Genomic DNA, 20,310 nt, shown 5'->3' with positions numbered 1-20,310 from the left:
CCATTAATTTGAGCTTTTCAGAAAGCCAATTCTGGCAAAAAGACCTGGAGAACCCATTCATCTTGCTACTTTCACACGTTGAGTCCCCTTGTGGTTCGTTAGAGCCCAGGGACCAGTTTATGGTTAATGACCCTTCCCTCCCCCCCAAAGCTCTCTCTGACTTTGCTAAAATTATGGGGCTAGTAACGAACAAGAAATTTCATCTAAATCACATGCTGGCTTCTTGCTTGATAATCTGGCAAGACAGGTTCAGAGTTTCCCTTTCTTGCTGAAGGGCAGGTGAGGTTTTGGTACAGCGATTTTCACAGCAGACCACTCTTTCACCTCTCCTGCCTAGAAAAGAAATGTATTGGTGATAACCTAAGGATTAACAGAGGCTTTTATTGGCTTTCTTCTGTGTTTGGGAGTCTGTTCTTGGCTACATTTCATTAATTTGATGAAGATTCCTGTGAACTGATGTGACATTTACAACATCCCCTGATTCCTATTAGCCTGATGAAAGTGGTTGGAGGGGTAGGTGACCAGGAAGTGGGGGTTCTCCATGGTCAAGCAACATGTGAGGTAAAACAGGTGTTCTAGATGTCCCTCCCTGAACTAGAAGCTTGGTCATTTGAAATAACCTTTCAATGTGCTGAGCATGTCCTTCCCACAGATGGCTGGCCTTGCTCTCGGCTTTAGAAAGCATGGTTTCAAACCAATGTTTCTTTTTAAAAAAAAATTTTTTTAATGTTTATTTATTTTTGAGACAGAGAGAGACAGAGCATGAACAGGGGAGGGTCAGAGAGAGGGAGATACAGAATCAGAAACAGGCACCAGGCTCTGAGCTGTCAGCACAGAGCCCGATGCGGGGCTTGAACTCACGGACCGCGAGACCACGACCTGAGCCGAAGTCGGACACTTAACCAACTGAGCCACCCAGGCGCCCCTCAAACTAATGTTTCTACAACCAGAACATCATACTTGGTAAAACTCCCCACATTCTAACTGGCTTGTAGTTAACCACAGGGAAAATAGCATCATTCAGTTAAATGAGAAAATATTTTACAATAGTAATCTCCGGAAGTCCAGTTGAAACAATAATGCCTTAGGTTAGATAAACCAGGGAGTATTTTAGTGAGCATTCTTACTGATGTGGGAAACAAAGGCAGGAGGAAATGGCAGATAAAATTCGGTTTCCTTATAACCTGCAGCCCATTGACAAATACTTGAGGCAAATACAGATTGTACCATTTCTCCCGGAAGGTCCTACTGTCCTAATGTTAATGCTTTGCTAGAGGGAAAACAACCTTAGCTTGACAATAGCTAGGCCTCCAGTATCCCATGAGTCTTCTTTAGCAAATGAAAATCCTTTGGAATCTCCCCCTTAATTTTACCTCCCCCCAACTCCCAAGTATGTAATCGCTCTCTCTTCATGGTCCAGGGGGCAGCTCTTTCTGCCCATGGGTCCTGTTCATGTACTTGAATAAAATCACCTTTTTTGCACCAAAGATGTCTCAAGAATTCTTTCTTGGCTATTGGCTCTGAATCCCACCACCACTCCAAAACCTCATCACTTATGGCTAAGGTGGTTCATTAATTATTCTTGCTTAAAGTCCCTTCCTAGTAAAAATGTCTATGACCTTGATTGTCCATTTGAGCTGAGCAAGAATTACTCCTTGAGGAGAATTTTGGCTCTTTTCATGGGTTCTCCTTTGCTCACCTCCAAACTGAAAGGAAATAGCCTTCTTTTTAGCTAAGCTTCCTTACTGGGCTCCTTAAATCTCTAAAGAAGACATCAACCCTTCCCAATTTGGTTGGCTGTGCAAACTCATGGCTTCCCACTTGATTATACCCTTGGTACTTCTCAGGGAGTGTAATTCCTTCTCACAGAGCATAATCTTGAATTCACTGCTGCTCAAAATTCACCAGCATCTGACTAAGAGAAATGGTGTGCATCAAGTTATGGGTATAGGGACTAGGCATCTGTTTTTATAAATACCTCTGGTGATTTTCCATACGTAAGCAGAGTTGAGAACCAATGCTGCAGATGTTGAAATAACTATTCCAAATTACACCAAACTGACAGAGATGGATGTACCTGAATATTGGCCAACCACAGCACTGGCCAACTATGGAACTTCATTTTTTTAACTTGTCCTTTGGCAGGCTATCAATGGAGCATATTAAGGAGCATTCTAAGCAACCAACCTCCAAACTGTACGGAGAAATCACCAGAAGGCCAATACTGAAATGCCTGTTTATGTAACTGTAGATTCTCCTCTTTGAGGGTCCATGGGGAAAAGTCTTCTCTCTGGCATCAGGACTGGGAACAACTTCTTTGGACCAACAGCCCTGTTTCTATTTTCTGAATCTTGTGAATTATGTTTGTCTCCTTGCACTGAATTCTAGAAAGTTTGGGGCCCATTTGTGGTATGGTTTGGCAGTTTATAAGACTTATTATTGAGCATTCATAAACTCTAACCTCATTTACTTTCTTACTCTTATAGGCACTATTTAGAATCTATTTTATTTTCTGTATTCTATTTATTTTTTATGCCAATTTTAAGTCCTTCAGAAATAATGCAAAGTAAGCAAGAAAACAGAAAAGAAAATGAAAGACTTTTTAAAGTAATTAGAATCAGGGGGATGCTGGCAGAGAAAACTCATTATGTAGGACCCTCATGGTGTTATTAAGTAGAGAAAGCATTTCTTCTTGACTTTCTCTTCAAAACCAGAGGAAAGGAATATGAAGGTAAAATACTTGAGAAAATGAATAATTTGTGTTCTCCACTTCATCTATTTCTACAATAATCTGGAAAAGACTACAGCTATGTGATTTTAAAACTTACCTTAAAAAGGATATCCGTACACATTGCTTTTCCATGAGTTATTATTGGTTCCTGGTCTTCACCTTTTCCATCCCAACAGTCAAGTTCAACACACCTGGGCAACAGAGTGAAATTACAATATTGAACCCTTACCATAAAATAATGTGTGCAAACTGAAAGAACAGACATCAAAATAAGTTGTTTTCTTATATAAGTAGAAAATGGAGGGCACCTGGATAGCTCAGTCAGTTAAGCATCTAACTCTTGGTTTCAGCCTAGGTCATGATCTCCTGGTTCATGGGTTCAGCCCCACATCAGGCTCTGCACTGACAGCATGAGCCTGCTTGGGATTCTCTCTCTTTCTGCTCTTCCCCTGCTTGCATGCTCTCTTTCTCTCTCAAAATAATAAACTTAAAAAATATGTAAGTAGAAAATGGAATGAAATAATATGATTATTTCACGGAGTTTTTGGGTTAAAATCACATTGTATTCTGTACTGAGTTGGTGTCATTAAAAAGGGACTGTCAGAGATTAAGACAAACTTGAGATACAACAATCAGTGGGGGAATGAAATTCCAGTTGTGACAAAGCTACAACAAAGGACAGTTGGGAACAGCTGGGGACATCTGAGTATAGGCTAGGTTTTAAATGATGTGAAAAAATAATTTTTAAAATTTTATTAGATGAAATGATACTGCTTTGGCCATGAAAGAAAATGTTCTCATTTTGTCAGGTATTCAGAGACAGAAGTGGTGATGTAGGTAATTTCTTGTAGAATATTTCCAAACACAAAAAACTGTCATTAAAAATAAAGTACTAGCTATTGATAACCAAAAAAAAATTATAATGTAACTGCGCTTCTTATTTTTCACCTTCAGCATTATTGCCGTATTTTAAGCCTCAAATATTTGCCAATTTCTATAGAAGGGAAAACCATTTTCAATAATATTCTCAGAGAATGGCATTTTAGAACTTTTAACATTAAGTAAAGCTAAATCTGCTACTGCTTCTGGCCATAAGAAACTTAGCATGACTTCTTAAAATAGGTTTTTTTTTTCCTTCAATTTTGAGGGGGATATTTATTTATTTATTTATTTATTTATTTATTTATTTATTTATTTTGAGAGAGAGAGTGCACAAGTTGGGGAGAGGAGCAGAGGGGGAGGGAACGAAAGATGTAGACAGAGTCTTAAGCAGACTCCATGCTCAGTGGAGAGCCTGACACAGGACTTGATCCCATTACCCTGGGATCATGACCTGAGCTGAAGTCAAGAGTCAGACGCTCAACTGACTGAGTCACCCAGGTGCCCCTTGAGGGGGGGGATATTTAAAAATTTATAGTAAAAAATATCTTTTGGCCCATAGGAGAATTCCAGAGCTTTCTGGAACAGAGATTATCTGTTCTTTTTCAAGGTTACATGACCAACGTAAGCTATTAAAGAAAAGAAAAATGTCCGAAATTTTCACGCTGAACAATACTTCCTATTTTTTAGAAAAAAGAAATTAAATGGAAACCCATCATATTAAAAAAAAAAAAAAAGAGGCGCCCTGAGGTTCTGACCTGCAACCAGCCAGGAGAACCTGTCTGTACATTTCTACGGAAGACTTTCCACCAAACTGTCGGCCAGTGAGATAGGTGTTATGGGAAGAACTGATGAAGTAGTGGGCCAGAGGATGGTCCATTTCTTGGTAAAGTTCTAAACGATCCAGGAAGACAGGGGCATTTTCATCTGACATCAGATATCTGCAAAACCCATCGCTTGATATGAGGCCTAGGGGAAAAAACAAGAGTTAGTAGACATATGGCTCTGAAATACAGAGTTGAGACAGCTTGAACAGGAGTAAAAACTTCTTCTCAGTCTCTTCCCCAAGGACCTTCATCCTTCAGAACTTGAACAAAGCTGCACACTACAAGGAACCTAATGCATTCCACAGGCAGGTGGCTTTTGTAGGTATGACGGCAGAAGCACACGGTTCCCTAAGCACAGAAGCACAGCTCCAGGTGTGGCGACCAGGGGTCAAGGGACCTTTGTCAGTTCTGCTTCTATCATGCACGCCTTATGTTCCTGGGTCTCAACCTCCTCTTCTGTCAAATGGGCATAAATACTGACCACACCTGCTTTCCAGGATTGTCCTGAATGGTAAATGAGAATACCTACAAGAGGGGCTCCTAAAGAAGTAGAAAATATACAACTGTAGGGCACTACTGTTCTCACTGGACTGGAGATGAAATTAATGGCCTCTCTGGGTTTAAACAATTCATTTCTCCTACAAAATAGGGTGTGGGACTGATGAGAAGAGTACGCAGTAGGCATTGAAATACTGCCCCAAGAGCCCCATTGTTCATTTCAGTCACACTTTTCTGATATAGGGCAGGTCCCTGTGGTCTTCTCAGGAGAAGCAATTTATATTTCTGCATCACAGGGTGCCTGGGTGGCTCAGTCCATTAGGCGTCCGACTTCATGATCTTGGAGTTTTTGAGTTCAAGCCTCGCATTGGGCTCTGCACAGACAGCATGGAGGCTGCTTGGGATTCTCTCTCTCCCTCTCTCTGCCCCTCCCCCACTTGGGCCCATGCATGTGTGCACACACACTCTCTCTCTCTCAAATAAACTTAAAAAACAAAACAAAACAAAACTCTCTCCATCTCTTACCCTGTCAACCATCAACTGCCTCAGCTTTTTGTTTATAGCTAAGCATTTGCAAATTATGAACTGATTTCAGGCTTGCAAAAAAGAACATAATAATAATGTATTAAATAATAAATAACTATGGACCCTTACACCACAGCTTCGTAACATTTTACCTTACTTGCTTTACGTTTCTCAGAGGAATATATAATTACAGATGCCTTTGCAGCACCCTGTGTCCCTGCTCTCCATTCCAGTCCCTCTTTCTGCTCCCTTGCAGACAACCACTTCCTTTTTGTATTTAACATTCTTAAAATGGCTTTGTAACTTTACTACATATGCATTTATTCTAACAATGGATAGCTGTGAATATTTAAAAACTTATATAAAAGACATTTTATTATTTGCATATGCAACTTGCTCTTTTTATATTTTCTTGAACTTATTCAGCTCTTGAGGATTTGTTTTTCCCTGAATAACATAGTAGTGTGTATAGTAGTAGCACGTTGTGGTGGGCACGTGTAACGCATGGTAGGTCCGTGTATGAATATACTAGTTCATTGTCCATTATTCTGTTGATGGATATTTAGGTAATTTCTAACTATAAAAACATACTACAATAAAAATTTGTGCAGCCCTCCTTGGGCACAGAGCCGTTCTAAGAGCAAGTACTTTTTTGAACTGTCAGCACAGAGCCCGACGCAGGGCTTGAACTCACGAACAGGAAGATCACGACCTGAGCCAAAGTCGGAGGCTTAACCGACTGAGCCACCCAGGTGCCCCCTAAGAGCAAATAGTTTTTAAGGCACTGAGACAGATAAAGTGATGGGAGAAACAGACAAGTCCTGCCTTCATGAAACATATTATGGGAAATAAATTAACAAATACGTATAAGTATAATATAATGTTATGCAAGTGTTAGAAGGAAACAGAAAGCAGGGAATGAAGGTGATAAAGAGTGACCAGGATGCTCTATTAGATACATGGCTAGCAAAAGCCCTTGTGAGATCACATTCACAGATAGGGAGCAAGCCACATGCACATCTTGGGGAATGCTATCCCAGGTAGAAGGATCAGCAAATGCAAAGACCTTGATGTAGGAGTGTGTGACTGAGGGGACAGGTAGCTGGGAATGAGGCTGGAGAGGAAGCCAAAAGCTACATTGGTTGGACTTAAGTCTTTGCTAAGTACTTTGAATTTTTTTTTAATGTTTATTTATTTTTGAGAGAGAGAGAGAGAGTGTGAGCAGGGGAAGGGTTAGAGAGAGCGAGACAGAATCTGAAGTAGGCTCCAGGCTCTGAGCTGTCAGCACAGCTGACACAGCTGTGGCAAACACAGCTGTGTTAAGCACAGCCCCGATGCGGGGCTTGAACCCGTGAACCGGGAGATCATGATCTGAGCCGAAGCAGACACTTAACCAACTGAGCCACCCAGGTGCCCCTTTGCTAAGTACTTTGGATTTTACTGTGTTGGGAAGCCTTTGGCGGGTTCTGAAGAATGGAATAACGTGATTGGATTGAGTTTTTAAAGGTTTAGTCTGGCTGCTGTGTGGAGCATAAACTCTATGCCACTGAGTAGAAAGAAGACTAGTTAAAAGTCAACTGGCTTTGTCTAAGAGGACATGATGTAGGCTTGGATACTCTGATGAAGGCAGAGATGGTGAGAAGTGATTTATTCAGGACTTATTTTGAGGCTAGATCTTGTAGGTTTTGCTGATGGATCAGAAGTGATGTGAAAGAAAAAAGAAGTCAAGGAAGATTCCACGAATTTGGGGTTGAAGATTTGGGTGAATAATGGTACCATTTTCCAGGCTGAGAAAGGAACAGGTCTTTGGGCAGGGAGAATCAAAACACATTGTACATATACATTTGAAAGGCCCATTTAGTATCTGAATGGAGACTTCCATCATAGGTCTGTAGTTGAAGTCAGAGGTTATGAGTGGAGAATTTGAAAGCTATGTGTGTACAAGAAACGTAAGCTATTGGCCTGGATGAGTGCACTTCCTCTGACATCCGGGGCTGGGAAAGATATGGGTGATTCTCTATTGTACATACCTGGAGGTGGAAAGGCTGGGAGGTAGGAGTCGCCTATCTTCTATTTTACAATTATTGCCAAAGTATTATTCTAGCTGGTTATTTGACCAATTTACATTCCTCCCAGAAGTTTGTATCTAAGAATGCCTTGTGCACCACATTCTCAATCATGCTTGATAATGACAGACTTTAAACTTAGATTCTGTCATTTGTGAAATGATGAAGCTATGAGTTTTAGATGTGTCAATGTAATTTCATGGACTTCTAGGACTTTAGAAATAATGAAAGACACATCTCTAGCATAACATTTATCACACTGCCAAGGAACTGCTGGGCCTTGTCCTTCAACAGACCACAACTGCCTTACTTACTTTTGAATCCTCAACATCTGGCACAGTGCTTGGCACCCAGTCAGCCTTCTATACACTTTAAGAAATGAAGGCAGAGGGGCTAAATACTAGTTGAATGACTGAATGAACCCTGACAAGTTACAGGCAGAGAAGCTGAGGCCCAGGAATATAGTCCCTTGCTCAAGGTCACATAGTGACAGGGTAACAAGAATCAAATCAAAATTGCAAGGGCTGTATTTTCTATCAAGGCACCCCTCATTTTACTTTAATTCCATGTGATATAGCAGAAATGATAATACTCAGAAAACTGGCAGAGAGGTAAGTAACGAAGCACTCTTGCTGAAAGTAGGTATTTGGGGCCTTAGCAGAAAGTTTAAGTGTACATCTTCAATCAAGGGAAAACTCTATTGACTTGGAAAAATATCCAGGGTGGGCCACGGGGTGTGGTGGGCCAGCAAGGGTATCCACAGGTTTTATGTGGGTCCAGAGAATATACAAACCTTTCAGTCACATTCACTGAGATACAAAGAAAAAAAGAACTAATGGAGGCCATGATACTCATGGGCACATGGGAGGGAAAGAACTTGAATCTGAATCTCTTTTCAACTCTTTACTGGGACACAAAGCTGAGGCTCTAGCTCAGGTATCTCTTGTCTCAGGACTTCCTGTCCAGTTAAATTAGCATCATCTCTCCCGTCCTTGGAGGGTGCTTCCCACTGCTATGAGATGGATCTTAAATTTCCTGTCCATGCCTTTTCTTTGTCAAATATTGGAATGGACAGCACACTGTTTCCAATGTTTCACTAAAGGAGGCAAACGTTCAGAAACCCCAATAATTTGCTAAATTAATTTCTGACTATTTAATTTCATATCAGTTGCATTTGTCTTCTCTACCAGAAGCCTAATGATGAGAAGGCTCACCAAATCATGTATTAAAATTCACTTGGCTTGGCAAAACAAAAAAGGAAAAACAGGAGGGATAAATTTTATAGGAAGTGAAATTCTTTCCAGGATTGCAAACAGAGACTGGATGGGCATTACTGCATTTTAAGCATTATGCAATACTAAAGATCGAAAACAAGAGAGTACACTGGGAGAACATCACTATAATGTGTTTAATACAGTGAATTTAACATTATAACTCAGGCAACATGAGCAAATGCTGATGTAAGGTAAAATTTATACTGACTCAGAACAGGAAAAAAATAAAATCAGTCTGTTAAGAATCCTTGGCTCTAGGGAGCTCCAAAACATTTAAAGATATGTCTAACTAAAAATCCAAGAATGTTTAAAGTTGCATATATTCTTACTTTTCTTTAATAAAGAAAATTCTCTTCTTTTACTTGTGTTACCTTTTTTCTTCAAATCTTCATCAGGCTCATACATCTCGATGATCTGCATTGCCCTTTTAGCATCATAAAATGGGAACAAAATTTCATTCAGTCGAGGGTCTCGCTGATGCTACGATGAGAAAGTAACTCCATTTAGGTTGACATTTCTCACCCTTGGGCATGACACATCACTAAAGGACAGAATTTCTAAAATAAGATATATTTAGAATATCACATTTATAGTTAACAAAGATAGGATTTCACTGTCCCTAAAATATATTTCAAAAAAGTCCAAATTTGGGAGTGCTTTGTTGGTTTCCCTCACTGAACTAGAGACAGAATATAGAACATACTTTTTTTTTTCCCTTCAAAAGCTAAAGGATACATAAAATGGTGTTCATGTCAGTTGTATGGTCTTCTAGTTTCCATACCACAGATAAAAAATTTGGCATATCTACAAAAAGTGAGATAAAAAAATCTTTGGGTGGGGTGGGGAAGCAAAAACAAAAGCAAAAACAAACAAAAAACAAAAAAAAAAAACCCAAATAACTCAAACAGCTAACACACTAATTTAAGTGCCTAAAAAAGAAAAACAATAGCAACAGTAACAAAAAGAAAAAAAAAAAAAAAACCCTAAGGCTAAAAAAACCCATAAGGTTAAAATCCCTAAGGTTAGTATTTCATTTTCATTATATATATATTTTTTACATAAACAAAAGATTTCTTGGGCAGTCTGCAGACTTCATTTTCTTGAGTAAATATTTATCAAATCGAACCAATTATAATAATGATGACAATCAGCACAAGGATATGTATACATTATCGACAATATGGAAAATCTGTATTTGAATATCAGTAGTTCATAAAGTCTTTTTCACTATGAACTAGAACTCCGTTTGCTCTGAAAAAACTCTCTGGGGATGGGGCGGGGGGCAGTCCATGAATGATTAAGGCAATGAGGATGCTGGTAATACCATGCTTTTCAAAGCAACACTGGATGCTCATGGTAGTACATGGGGCACCAGGAGCTATACTATTTCTGGAGTTCTGACATCCAAATTTTCACAGCAGTGGTGAAAAAAGTCCAATTTACTGACTCAGCTACAATCTTTTGTATTTGTGTCTGCGGGCCTATATCTGGAGACAGTGGGTCCATTAAACTTCCTTATCGTTCACCGTGGATCAGAGAACCAAACACTGTGACCCTGGCCATATGTCAAATATATAATTTCAGTGGAAATAATGGCAGATAAGCAGATGTGAGGAAAGAAACCTGGTCAGCAGGTAGAACCTTGACAATAATTCTTTACCCAAATATATGCACAGACGTTGACAAACAGTACTGAGAAGTATTTAAGAAACAATTGTTCAAAGTTCATATGGATTTCCCTTCCCCATTTGTTTTGAAATGAACGTTTGAAAAAGTGGGCAACACAGAATGAATGCTGTTGGCCAACGGAACACGTGTGATGTAATTTCTTCAAGCACTTGTGGCCTAGCCTATTCTGGTCCTCCCACCTCTTCACCCAGTTAAGAGTGTTAACTCAAAAGGAATTGTTATCTTTTGGTCAGTTTATCCCAATGAAGCATGCTTCTGTTGTAATCTAAGAAATTACGGCTCATAACAGCTCACATCCATGCATGTGCTAGAGCAGAAACTGTTATAGTAACAACAGGCCTTGAAACCATAAGAAACAAAACTCATGGGGTATGCAGAGAGAAACTAAGAGGTGGACCGTGGAATGCCAGGCATGTGAAGGCATGCTACAATCTTATTTATGAAATGGATGGGCATCATGCAACTCTGGAGCCCACTATTCAAGGAGATGACAAGCACCACCCCTCTGGTGAGAATGCATTGTTTTCAAAACAAACAAAAAAACGAACGAACAAAAAGCTCTTTCTAGGCACATTTCTTCTCCCGTCCCTGTAAATAACAGCACGGAAGAAGATGGATGTGGGGGTAAAGGTCCTTTTTAGACTCCATTGCAGTTATGCTCATGGTTGGCCACTGGATTTCTCTTTGTTCAAAGTAAGCTTTTGGTTTAAAGATGTGCTCATTGGTAGGAATTCTGGACTCATGGAGATGATGGGGCAAATCCATATGAATTAAAAAAGTGAGAGAAAGAACAGAGTAAGCTGGAGGGGAGAGAAGAGATTAAGTTAGGGAAAGGAGAGGAAACCCAGATGCTCCTCTGTACTTTTTGTATGCGTGTATGTGCATATGAGCCCTGTGTGACTAATACTTGTAGTGTGATCTGTTGATGGCAGCAGCAGTGGCATCTCCTGCACCTGGGAGTTAAAATGCAGACTCTCAGCCCCCACCGAAGACCTACCAGATCTGATTCTCTGGGGTGGAACCTGTGAATCTGTGTTTTAATGAGCTTTCCAGGTGATTTTGACGTGTTCAAGTTTAAGAAACACTGTTCTAATGTGTAAAAGTATGCATTTTAACATATTTGCAGAAGAGTAAAACAACAACGATACCCCCCCCCAAAAAAACACCTAAGTCCTGCAAGGATAGAATGCTAAATGTTTGAGATGTCCTTCTTATTAAACCGTCTTAAAATTTATTGCCAAAGCATGATATCCACTAGAACATCCTGCCTGTCAGAAGCAAAAGCTAGGAAAACCAAGCCCTAAAACGGCTGTATCATAAGCCCCTAATTGTAAATTTGCAGGAAATAAGCATTAAAAGCAGACAGTATGAAACTGCCTTTGTCTTTGCATCTGCTCCACCAGATAACGTAACTGTCTGCTTCACTAAAATTTTCATGTTTCAAAAAGGAAGCACGGTGGAATCTGGATAATCCGAGACAAGGAAGCAAATAATAAGATTTGCATTAGAGTCACAAAACTATAATTTTTATATGAAAAAACAAAGAGGGAAAAGATAATTTCCAGGTGACCTCAGAGTAATAAGGTTGCAGAAGAGTTCCACATGGACATAAGCACAGTGTGGAAAATGCTTCACAACTCTGAGGGATCATCTGTTTTCAGTGGGGATTCAGGGGAAGCAGTGTACCTAGGACATTCACCCCTGGACATCCAGAGCTTTGTTAAGTGATGTCAACAGCTTCTGAAAATAGATCACAGAACTGTGCTCATGTGAATGGGGAGACAGTGATCATTACTCAATTATTATGTCCTTACTCTTATTGAGAAAAGGCATCCATTGGCTTTATCCCAACAGAATTGGGAGAGATGGATGTTGACAACAAATATTCAGAAGAGATATAAAGAAGATGAAGGAATAATTTGCAAGGGTAGGCCTACCCATAAGACTAAGAAATACCTCCTTCTCTTTCTGTGTCTATGTATTCAAGAATAAAGATATTGTCAATGGAAAGAGATCTCATGCCCTTTCCTATATTCTTTCAACTGCAAAATAAAAACAAACAAAGAAACAGGTAGGTTTATCCCTAAGGCAATCATATAATGGGTGTGAGGTGGGGGGGGGAGGGGTGCAGATCACTGGCAACAATAAAGCTAATTCTGGATTATTACTGTCATCTAAGACTTTTTTTCTCTTTTCCTCATTTTGATCTATTCTCTCCAGCCCTCCATGCATCTCCCAATTCTGTAGCCCTGCCCTCTCAGTTATCATCTTTGTGAGATAATGAAGATAACTGAAATCAATTTAGCTTCTTATTGGAAACAGGCAAAGAGAGGTGAAATTAACTGAAGCTCAGGGACATGAATCAGCCCCACCACAGATAGAGACCTGAGCTGGGAGCAGTATCTAACCAAATGGCAGCTCACAGTGGTTTATTCTTCTACCAGCTCTCCCAGACTCTGGTTTATTATTTTCAAAAAATAGGAAAAGTTTCTCTTGGTCCACTGATGGGACCAAGAGACACAGCTGTGGCAAAATTTTAGATCTGAGTGGTGGATTTCCATGACTAAATCCATTATGGAGAAGTAACAGAAGGTATATGATGCTCTCACATTCTTCCCATTCATGCTAAGCATTCCAAGAAGGAATCTAGATAATCTATTAGGACAGTGCTTCACAAACTTTAAGGTAAAGACAAATCACCTGGAGATGTTGTTAAATGCAGATTCCAACTCAGTAGGTCTGGGTGGGACCCAAGATTCTGCATTTCTAACAAGCTCCTACAGGATGCTGCTGCTGCTGGTCCACAGATCACACTTTGGGGAGCAATGAATAAAGAGATACTGAGAAGCAGATGAGAAGCAGGTCTAAAGCTATCAATGAAAAGCCAGTAGGTATTTATGACATGGATAGGGAGGGGGTGGTACAAACCCCCCTACATAGTGACCAAGGTAATAAGTGGCCAGTAGTCTCTCCTATCATTACAGCTTCCTGGAGATACATGTTAGCACACTGAACATAAAATTTCATCTAAGGAGTAAAAGGATTTACAAGCTGGAAAGTGGTGGGAGGCAGCATGACTTTTTTCCCTATTACCTATTCTAATTGGTTAATGCTGGTGTGTGTGTCTACTGATTTTCGCATTATCAGTCATTTCTCTGGTTACTTTGCTGAACTCTTATTCAAAGAGCTTTCTAGTTGACAGTTTTTGATATTCAGGGTACCCAATCATTATCTGCAAATAATGAGTAGGACCTCATCTTCTTGTATTCAGTAGACTCATTTATTTTTCTTATCTTATTGCATAATCTGGGGCTTCTAATACAATGTTGAATTATGGCTTGTTGACACTATATGGCTAAGGAATTTTGAAAAAGTTTAGATCTAAGCTTTTGGAGCCATAGACCCTTACACTGCAATGCCTGCTTCCTTCTTGAGTCAATGTTGTCTCCTTTCATTATGGGTTTCAAAGGTGCTCTACCTTAAGGGTGCTTTTGGTTCTGGAGAGAGAAGAGGGGGTCACTGTAGGACTCAAAAGAGAGGTTGCAAGGAGCTGGCAGAATGTTCTCTAAGTTTCACAAACTTCTTCAAGGACACATTCAGATTTCTATCTAGTCTTTCCAATTCAGTTCACTAGGACAGAAAAGGAAGAGATTCAGGCAGACACTTTGATTAAAAATAAAGGTTGCACACTTTCCTGGACCATCTTGTAGTCTTTATGATCTAGCAAAATCTAGAATCCCACTGATTCCATCTGTCCCATTTCAAAATTAAAGGTGCTTCCTTACTGTGAATGAAAAGCCAAACAGAAGAAAATATAAGAACCAATGAGTGCTAATGGCCCTGTGATAGCAATGTATAAAAGTTTATCAACTAATTGTATTTTAAGAAAGAGTTTGGATGGCAGAATGTACAGATGATCACATATTTTAATATTTAATGTTATATCTTAGACTTGCAAGAATTGCAAGTGATTACTGGGTAGGTTTACAAAAACTAAGGGGAAAGCCTTAAGAGCCCATGAACGCAGCACCTGACCTCACGACTTCAGAACTCTTTATTTTCACAGTGACACACATAGAAAAGTCTCTGTCATGTTTAATAGATGGCTGGGTGTCAGTTCATCCCAGAGTGTGCAAGAGACCTTGTTTTTAGGAAGCAGCAAACTAATGATATAAATTTTGTCCATGCCTCTAAAAGGCCTTCCTTCTTTAGCAAAAAGCGAGATATTCCTGCCCATCTCACCAAAACTTAAGATGATCAGTGACCCCAAGTGCATGAAGAACCTGAGAGAAATAAAACAATAAATCTTAAAAATAAAGGAGAGGAGGAAGGAGTTAAGGAAACAAAGCAAGGCAACTTGAGCAACGGTGGCACAGGAATGTGGATATTATCTGGGTAAAGATTATAAACATAGTATTCGCATGACCAAAAACTAGTGGGGTGGAAAGACTTGAAATGTTTTCAAGTAAAATAAATATTGTATTGTACTGAAAGGCTTATTTAAAAGTGGAGGTGAGGCATCTGTGCTGATAAACGGAGTGGTTAGTCTTTCCTGAACATGGGCTTTTAGGCTCTCGATATCAGAGCTTTGAAAGGGTAACCCTGCAAACTGGGAGCCAGTAAGTCCTAAAAAGGCAAGAAAAGAGAAGCCCATTGGCAAAGATGTGATTTGTCTCTACATCCTGGCAAATCACAGCCTGCCTGTTGTCTGTTCTTTGGGGCAATACCTCCTGTCTGGCATGATACTCTCTCTTCTAATGTTTTCTTTTTATATGGTATAATGGTTAAATTATATTAAAAACTGCTTTGAAACAAAAATACATTGTCCCTTCCTCACTGAAACTTATTAATGTGGTAGAAAAAAAGTAAATTTTCCATTTTGGATTAGCAAAAACTTCAAGGGGTTTCACTGAACAGAACATTCTTCTCTACGTTCATAAAGAAAAAAAAAGTTAATTTTAGCTGTAAGAAAAGTTGCAACTTTTACGTGTTCTAATATATATTTTTCTCTTGTGCTTAAGCAAATGTTGTCAACCAGTTTTGGTTGTTAAGTGAATCATATTCTAAAATGAGCCCTAAGCTTGTTATAAAAATAAAATGTAAAAATTTAACCTGCAATCTAATTGGCCTAGTATGTACTATATTTTCACCCAGGAACTCCAGTGTTGTTCTTGTTGTCAAAATATTCTATTTGAACCTACATACTGTCCTTACATGCAATCCATTAAAAGACAAAAATAAAGCTTTCCAGTCCATGCAAAGGTATGAGAAAAAGTTAGCAATGGAGAATCCAACTACAGTGTGGTAATCTCAATCCATTCTCTAATGAGATCAATAGGAAAAAAAAAAGTACCTTCAATATCATCTTGCAAAAACACAGACACATTTAATTAAATGAATATATTATAAAATCCACACGCACACAAAGAACCAGAGCTACACATCCACAGCGAGAAAACCAACAGAAAAAAGCAGTGTGCAAAGCCAACGTGTCGGAAGCGCATGGACACACAGGAGCAGCAGCTGATTTTTGCACCTGGTAAAGAAAGCCATCTGGAAAGATCAGCAGGTCAGAAGCAAAGCGAATAAGGGCATATGATGCGGGCATATGATGCGGACATGCAATGGGGACACTGGAGGAGGCAAGCCACTGCACACAGACTTTATGGAGTTAATGTATGAAAAAGCTTACTTCATTTAGAAAGCTCACTAATTGGTCTACCGTTAAATAATCAGTTTTGTCTCCATTGCTGAAAAGAAATTTATTAGAAAAAGTAAGTTTTTGTATATGATGCTACAAGTAGGTACGATTTACATGTTGACATTTGTTGATGATAATTCTAAACTTATCTTCTAACCCTGAGGTAGTGGTGCACTCTTAAAATGGCCAGAGACTGTTCGTAAGAACAAAACAAACAACCCAACAAGAGAAAGAAAACACTCCCATTAGCTCAGAAAATGTCTGCAATTCTTCTTTAGTATTATCAAAAGATGTTATTTTTCAAAACAACATGTAAGTCATCCATTTGAAATAACTGGAATGAATGAACTTTTCAACGACATAATAACATTCCATAATTGAATCTAGTTAGTTCACATAATGGGTTAATACCTAAAGGAGCAGGTTAAAATTGTAGGTAGTTAGTAAAGCCAATGCAAGGGGCGGGGGGGGATAGTTCCAGGTGCTGCCATTAATTTTTGTAAAAGTTTCTCAAAAAGTCAGAGTGAACTTTTACGGTCATAAACTAAGGGCTGAAAATGTAACCCTGACTATATACTCCTCCAGACTCTCAACACAGTATATTAAAATATTATGACAAAAAGGTGTCTTAAAAATCTAAAAGGACAAGAACTCCATAAATGGAACTTACATTTTTTTAAAAAGATCCTCTATATCTGTTCGAGGACAAATCTTTTGTGTCAGTTCATAGAACTTTTCATAAGTAAATGCTGCAGGCTCGATTTCATCATTCTGTAAAGAACAAGAGGGTGTCATAACTCCTGCCACATTTTTCTTGTGAAGGCAAAGAATCCACAGGATCATGAAGCAAAGCAATGACCACCTGGGATCCCAGGGACTCAATCTCTGACTCTTATTGACAGAAGCCAGAAGGCCAAGTCCAACTGTGGCCAGGCCATCCTGCCAGCACACCAGCATGTGTAAATGGGCGTCTCTTGTTACCATGTGGCCGTGATCTGTGGGTTCAAACACTGGCTACGGCTGGGCTTGCTCTGGGCAACACCCCATAAAATATAAAGAAACATTTCTTCTTTCTCTCCACGATGGAGAAAATCATGTGCCTGCCTAAAGGCTGCTGAATAAATCAAAGCCAGTGTTTACTTACGCTTATCTTATGAATTTTCACAAGACCACATGAAGCTGCTCAGGACAACCACATAAAATTTTCCTTCACATACTGCAGTTTGTATTTCAAGTAGGATTTGTTAAAGTAGGAGCAGGCTTAAATCTGTCTTGCAGTCAATCAATTAATTTCAAATACTCTAAATCCAAGGGGCCAAGAACACAAATGGTTTGTGTAGGGAGGAGTGCTTTACAAAGTACCCCACAGCCACCTTGAAGAACACTGACATTGTGCTTGGTCGAGGCGATGTGGACAGGCTTCTTGAAAATAAGCTTCCCACCAGCTGTGTAGAAGAGTAGCCTTGTTGACATTTCTTTTTCTTAATGAAACTGACAAAAACATTTTGAAGTACACTGTTTGAATTTGGAAACATTTAGGTTAAATGCCCAGGGAACAAAAGGCAGGCAGGAAGGAGAAAATTACCTGTACTATATGTGACTGAAACTAGTTCTGAATCTAAATGAGATCAGTGTTACATAAATAATCTGGCTTATTACATATGAGAACATAACTAGACAAAATCGTTTTACAAAACACATAATTAAACTAATAAATACCTTTCCACTGGGAAGACCTAACTCCTTGAGTGCTTGAAAGATCACCTTTTCTGTTTTCCCCGATGCAAAGGTTCTAGTAATACTAGGGCAGAAAATAAAGAAAAGTCAAGTTATTGTTAATTCTAATTTCGTGGAGGCAAAAATCTAAGAAATATTAGGGATGTGGGATGGGGGGTGGAGAAAGGAAAGGAAAATACAATTCATTTTCATTTCTGGGTGTTTTTCACTTCACTAACTCTCTCCTGCAATATCCCTCTGGTTCTGCTAGTGAGGCAACTTGATTCTAAGACAGGTGTCTCCCTGGTGATTGTGAACACAAGAACCCCTGGGAGAGCAGTGCCTGGGTGGCTCAGTGGGTTAAGCATCCAACATTTGCGCAGGTCATGATCTCAGGGTTCGTGAGTTTGAGCCTCACATCTGTCAGCACAGAGCTTGCTTCAGATCCCCTGTGCCCCTCTCCTGTTCACACTCTCTCTCTCACCCCTCCACCCCGCCCCCAAAAGCCCTGGGAGATAGATGTTGTTGGACAAAAACAATGACAATGGACAAAAACAATTCCTCTTTCTCAGGGAAGAGGAATATGGCAGACGGGACAGTAAGTCTAGAATAAAACCTCATGTTGACACTATATAGGTTTGGGGAAAAAAAGTAGTCCCCTAAGAAGTCAGTCTAGGCTGGGGATGGCCCTTATGCCTTGGTACTATAGCAGACATGCATTACCAGACATATTTTGAAAAAAAAAATTGTTTTGAGCTAAGTACTCTTGAACTACTCTGATGTGCCAGCTGCCTCAAGGCTTAGGAAGTTTATTGAAAAAGCAAAGGTGTGGTGGGAGGAGAGTTAGGGGAACACTTATTCAATGTTTCCACAGAATCTTGGCTTTCTCCTGACACAAGGTAATTTTAAATAATGATGCTGCCTTTTAACTAGGGTGGTGTGCATCGAGCCTATTTTCTATGAGAAATGCGTTGGTGACATTCAGAATGACCCAGTGAGGTGTCAAGCTAGCACCCTAGAATTCATGTTTGGCTCTGAGCCATGCCTTAGCCAACCAAAGGAAACTTCCTTTATTCTGTGAGTGGAAGCCCAGGTAAGCTGTCACCATAACTGAAACTTTAATTTCAAAAGTCCAACCTGAGGACAGAGCTTACTTTCATCCGGGAAGCTTGGCTTCGGAATGTCTTCGGTGTGAGCACAAGGAGCTTGGTAGCAGTGCCTCCCCACGCCCCAACCCTGTCATGCACTCCGCCATTCATATTAAGTGGAGGCCAGCTCCAAATGCAAGCACTAAGCGCCAAGTATTCTTGATGAGTGGGAAAACGCACCTCTTCAACTGCAGAATACAACTTCACAAAATAGATTGGGAAGATCTAACTTTAGGTAAAGGAGTTGTTATGTGTTCATTCAAAGCTTTGTTGTTTCATACTCAGTCCAAGAATAATTAGAAGTACATTTTTAAGAGCGCTTGAGACAGCTGTATTCAAGTATAGGGAGGCCCACAGATTCTCTTTAACAAATCTACAGACATGGTAGAGCATGTGTGTTTGACATCAAGTAAACCAGTTTCTAGGATAGAGGGTGTTATGTCCACATTTTCCACTTCTCTAGTTCATGGAATTTTCATGCACTGAATTGGGGTGAGAAGCAATTTACCTGACCTTTATAAAACAGGAAAGTAGCTAATCAGTGTTCTCAATCTCTCTTTTTTTTTTTTTAAGTATGTGTTAACATGAGAGCTACAGGCCCCAGCATCCCCAGATTTGGGACAGGAAGAAACTGTTTGTACAGCAACCTCAGGGGTATCTCAGTGAACTCGAGCTTTGGTTAGGTTGGATAGGCCTGAAAAACGACATGAAAACTGATTGACGTGGTCATGAATGTAGCAGGTACAGGGCCTGAGCCTTTCTGGGTGTGGGTTGGAGGGTAGGGAGGAAAGGAAGAGACTATAGGAATAGAATCTTTTGGCTAGAGCTTGCTGAAGTACCAAGACATGAACAGGAAGTAGAACAAGAATGTCTCATGGGAGGAGGAGGTCTATGCATTAGCACTTGGGGCTAGGGGGCAGGTAAACAGATTGAGAGAGAAAAAGAAGGAATTAGGGTGTCCAGTGCCAGGAGAGAAAGAAATCCATGTAGGGATATACTAGTGAGGGCAAAGTCAGAGCCCAACAACATGACTGCACAGGAAATAAAGGTGAGAAATGGTATTATGGCCATAGGGGCTCTTTCTCTGGCCTTCTTTTCTGAGGGGGCTTGGGATGGGCAATGTCACCACGGATTTGCTCACCTCATTCTGACGGAGACCAAACCCAGGATGGAAAATAGAAGCAAGGAAGTTGAAAAGACCATTCCCCTGATCTAGCTAATAAAGTGCCTTTATTGCCTTTGCTTCAGGCAGCTAT

At 39.9% G+C, this 20,310-nt stretch overlaps 1 protein-coding gene across 20 annotated transcripts in view; it reads right to left on the bottom strand.

Moving 5' to 3' along the window:
- The window catches only part of PLCB4 (phospholipase C beta 4), a 415,996-nt gene that overhangs the window by 87,568 nt on the left and 308,118 nt on the right, over nucleotides 1-20,310 (bottom strand). For all 20 annotated transcript variants that reach the window (XM_053200245.1, XM_053200251.1, XM_027069585.2 and 17 more), the window contains 6 exons: nucleotides 17,910-17,991; nucleotides 16,861-16,961; nucleotides 16,182-16,239; nucleotides 9,172-9,280; nucleotides 4,369-4,579; nucleotides 2,829-2,922 (listed from right to left, as the gene is read on the bottom strand). In XM_053200245.1, the coding sequence (XP_053056220.1) occupies nucleotides 2,829-2,922; nucleotides 4,369-4,579; nucleotides 9,172-9,280; nucleotides 16,182-16,239; nucleotides 16,861-16,961; nucleotides 17,910-17,991 (655 nt within the window). The remainder of the gene's footprint in view (nucleotides 1-2,828; nucleotides 2,923-4,368; nucleotides 4,580-9,171; nucleotides 9,281-16,181; nucleotides 16,240-16,860; nucleotides 16,962-17,909; nucleotides 17,992-20,310) is intronic.

The sequence above is a fragment of the Acinonyx jubatus genome, chromosome A3 (assembly GCF_027475565.1).
Source record: "Acinonyx jubatus isolate Ajub_Pintada_27869175 chromosome A3, VMU_Ajub_asm_v1.0, whole genome shotgun sequence".
In the NCBI taxonomy this organism is placed as follows: Eukaryota; Metazoa; Chordata; class Mammalia; order Carnivora; family Felidae; genus Acinonyx; species Acinonyx jubatus.
This window is presented reverse-complemented; position numbering and strand designations above follow the sequence as displayed.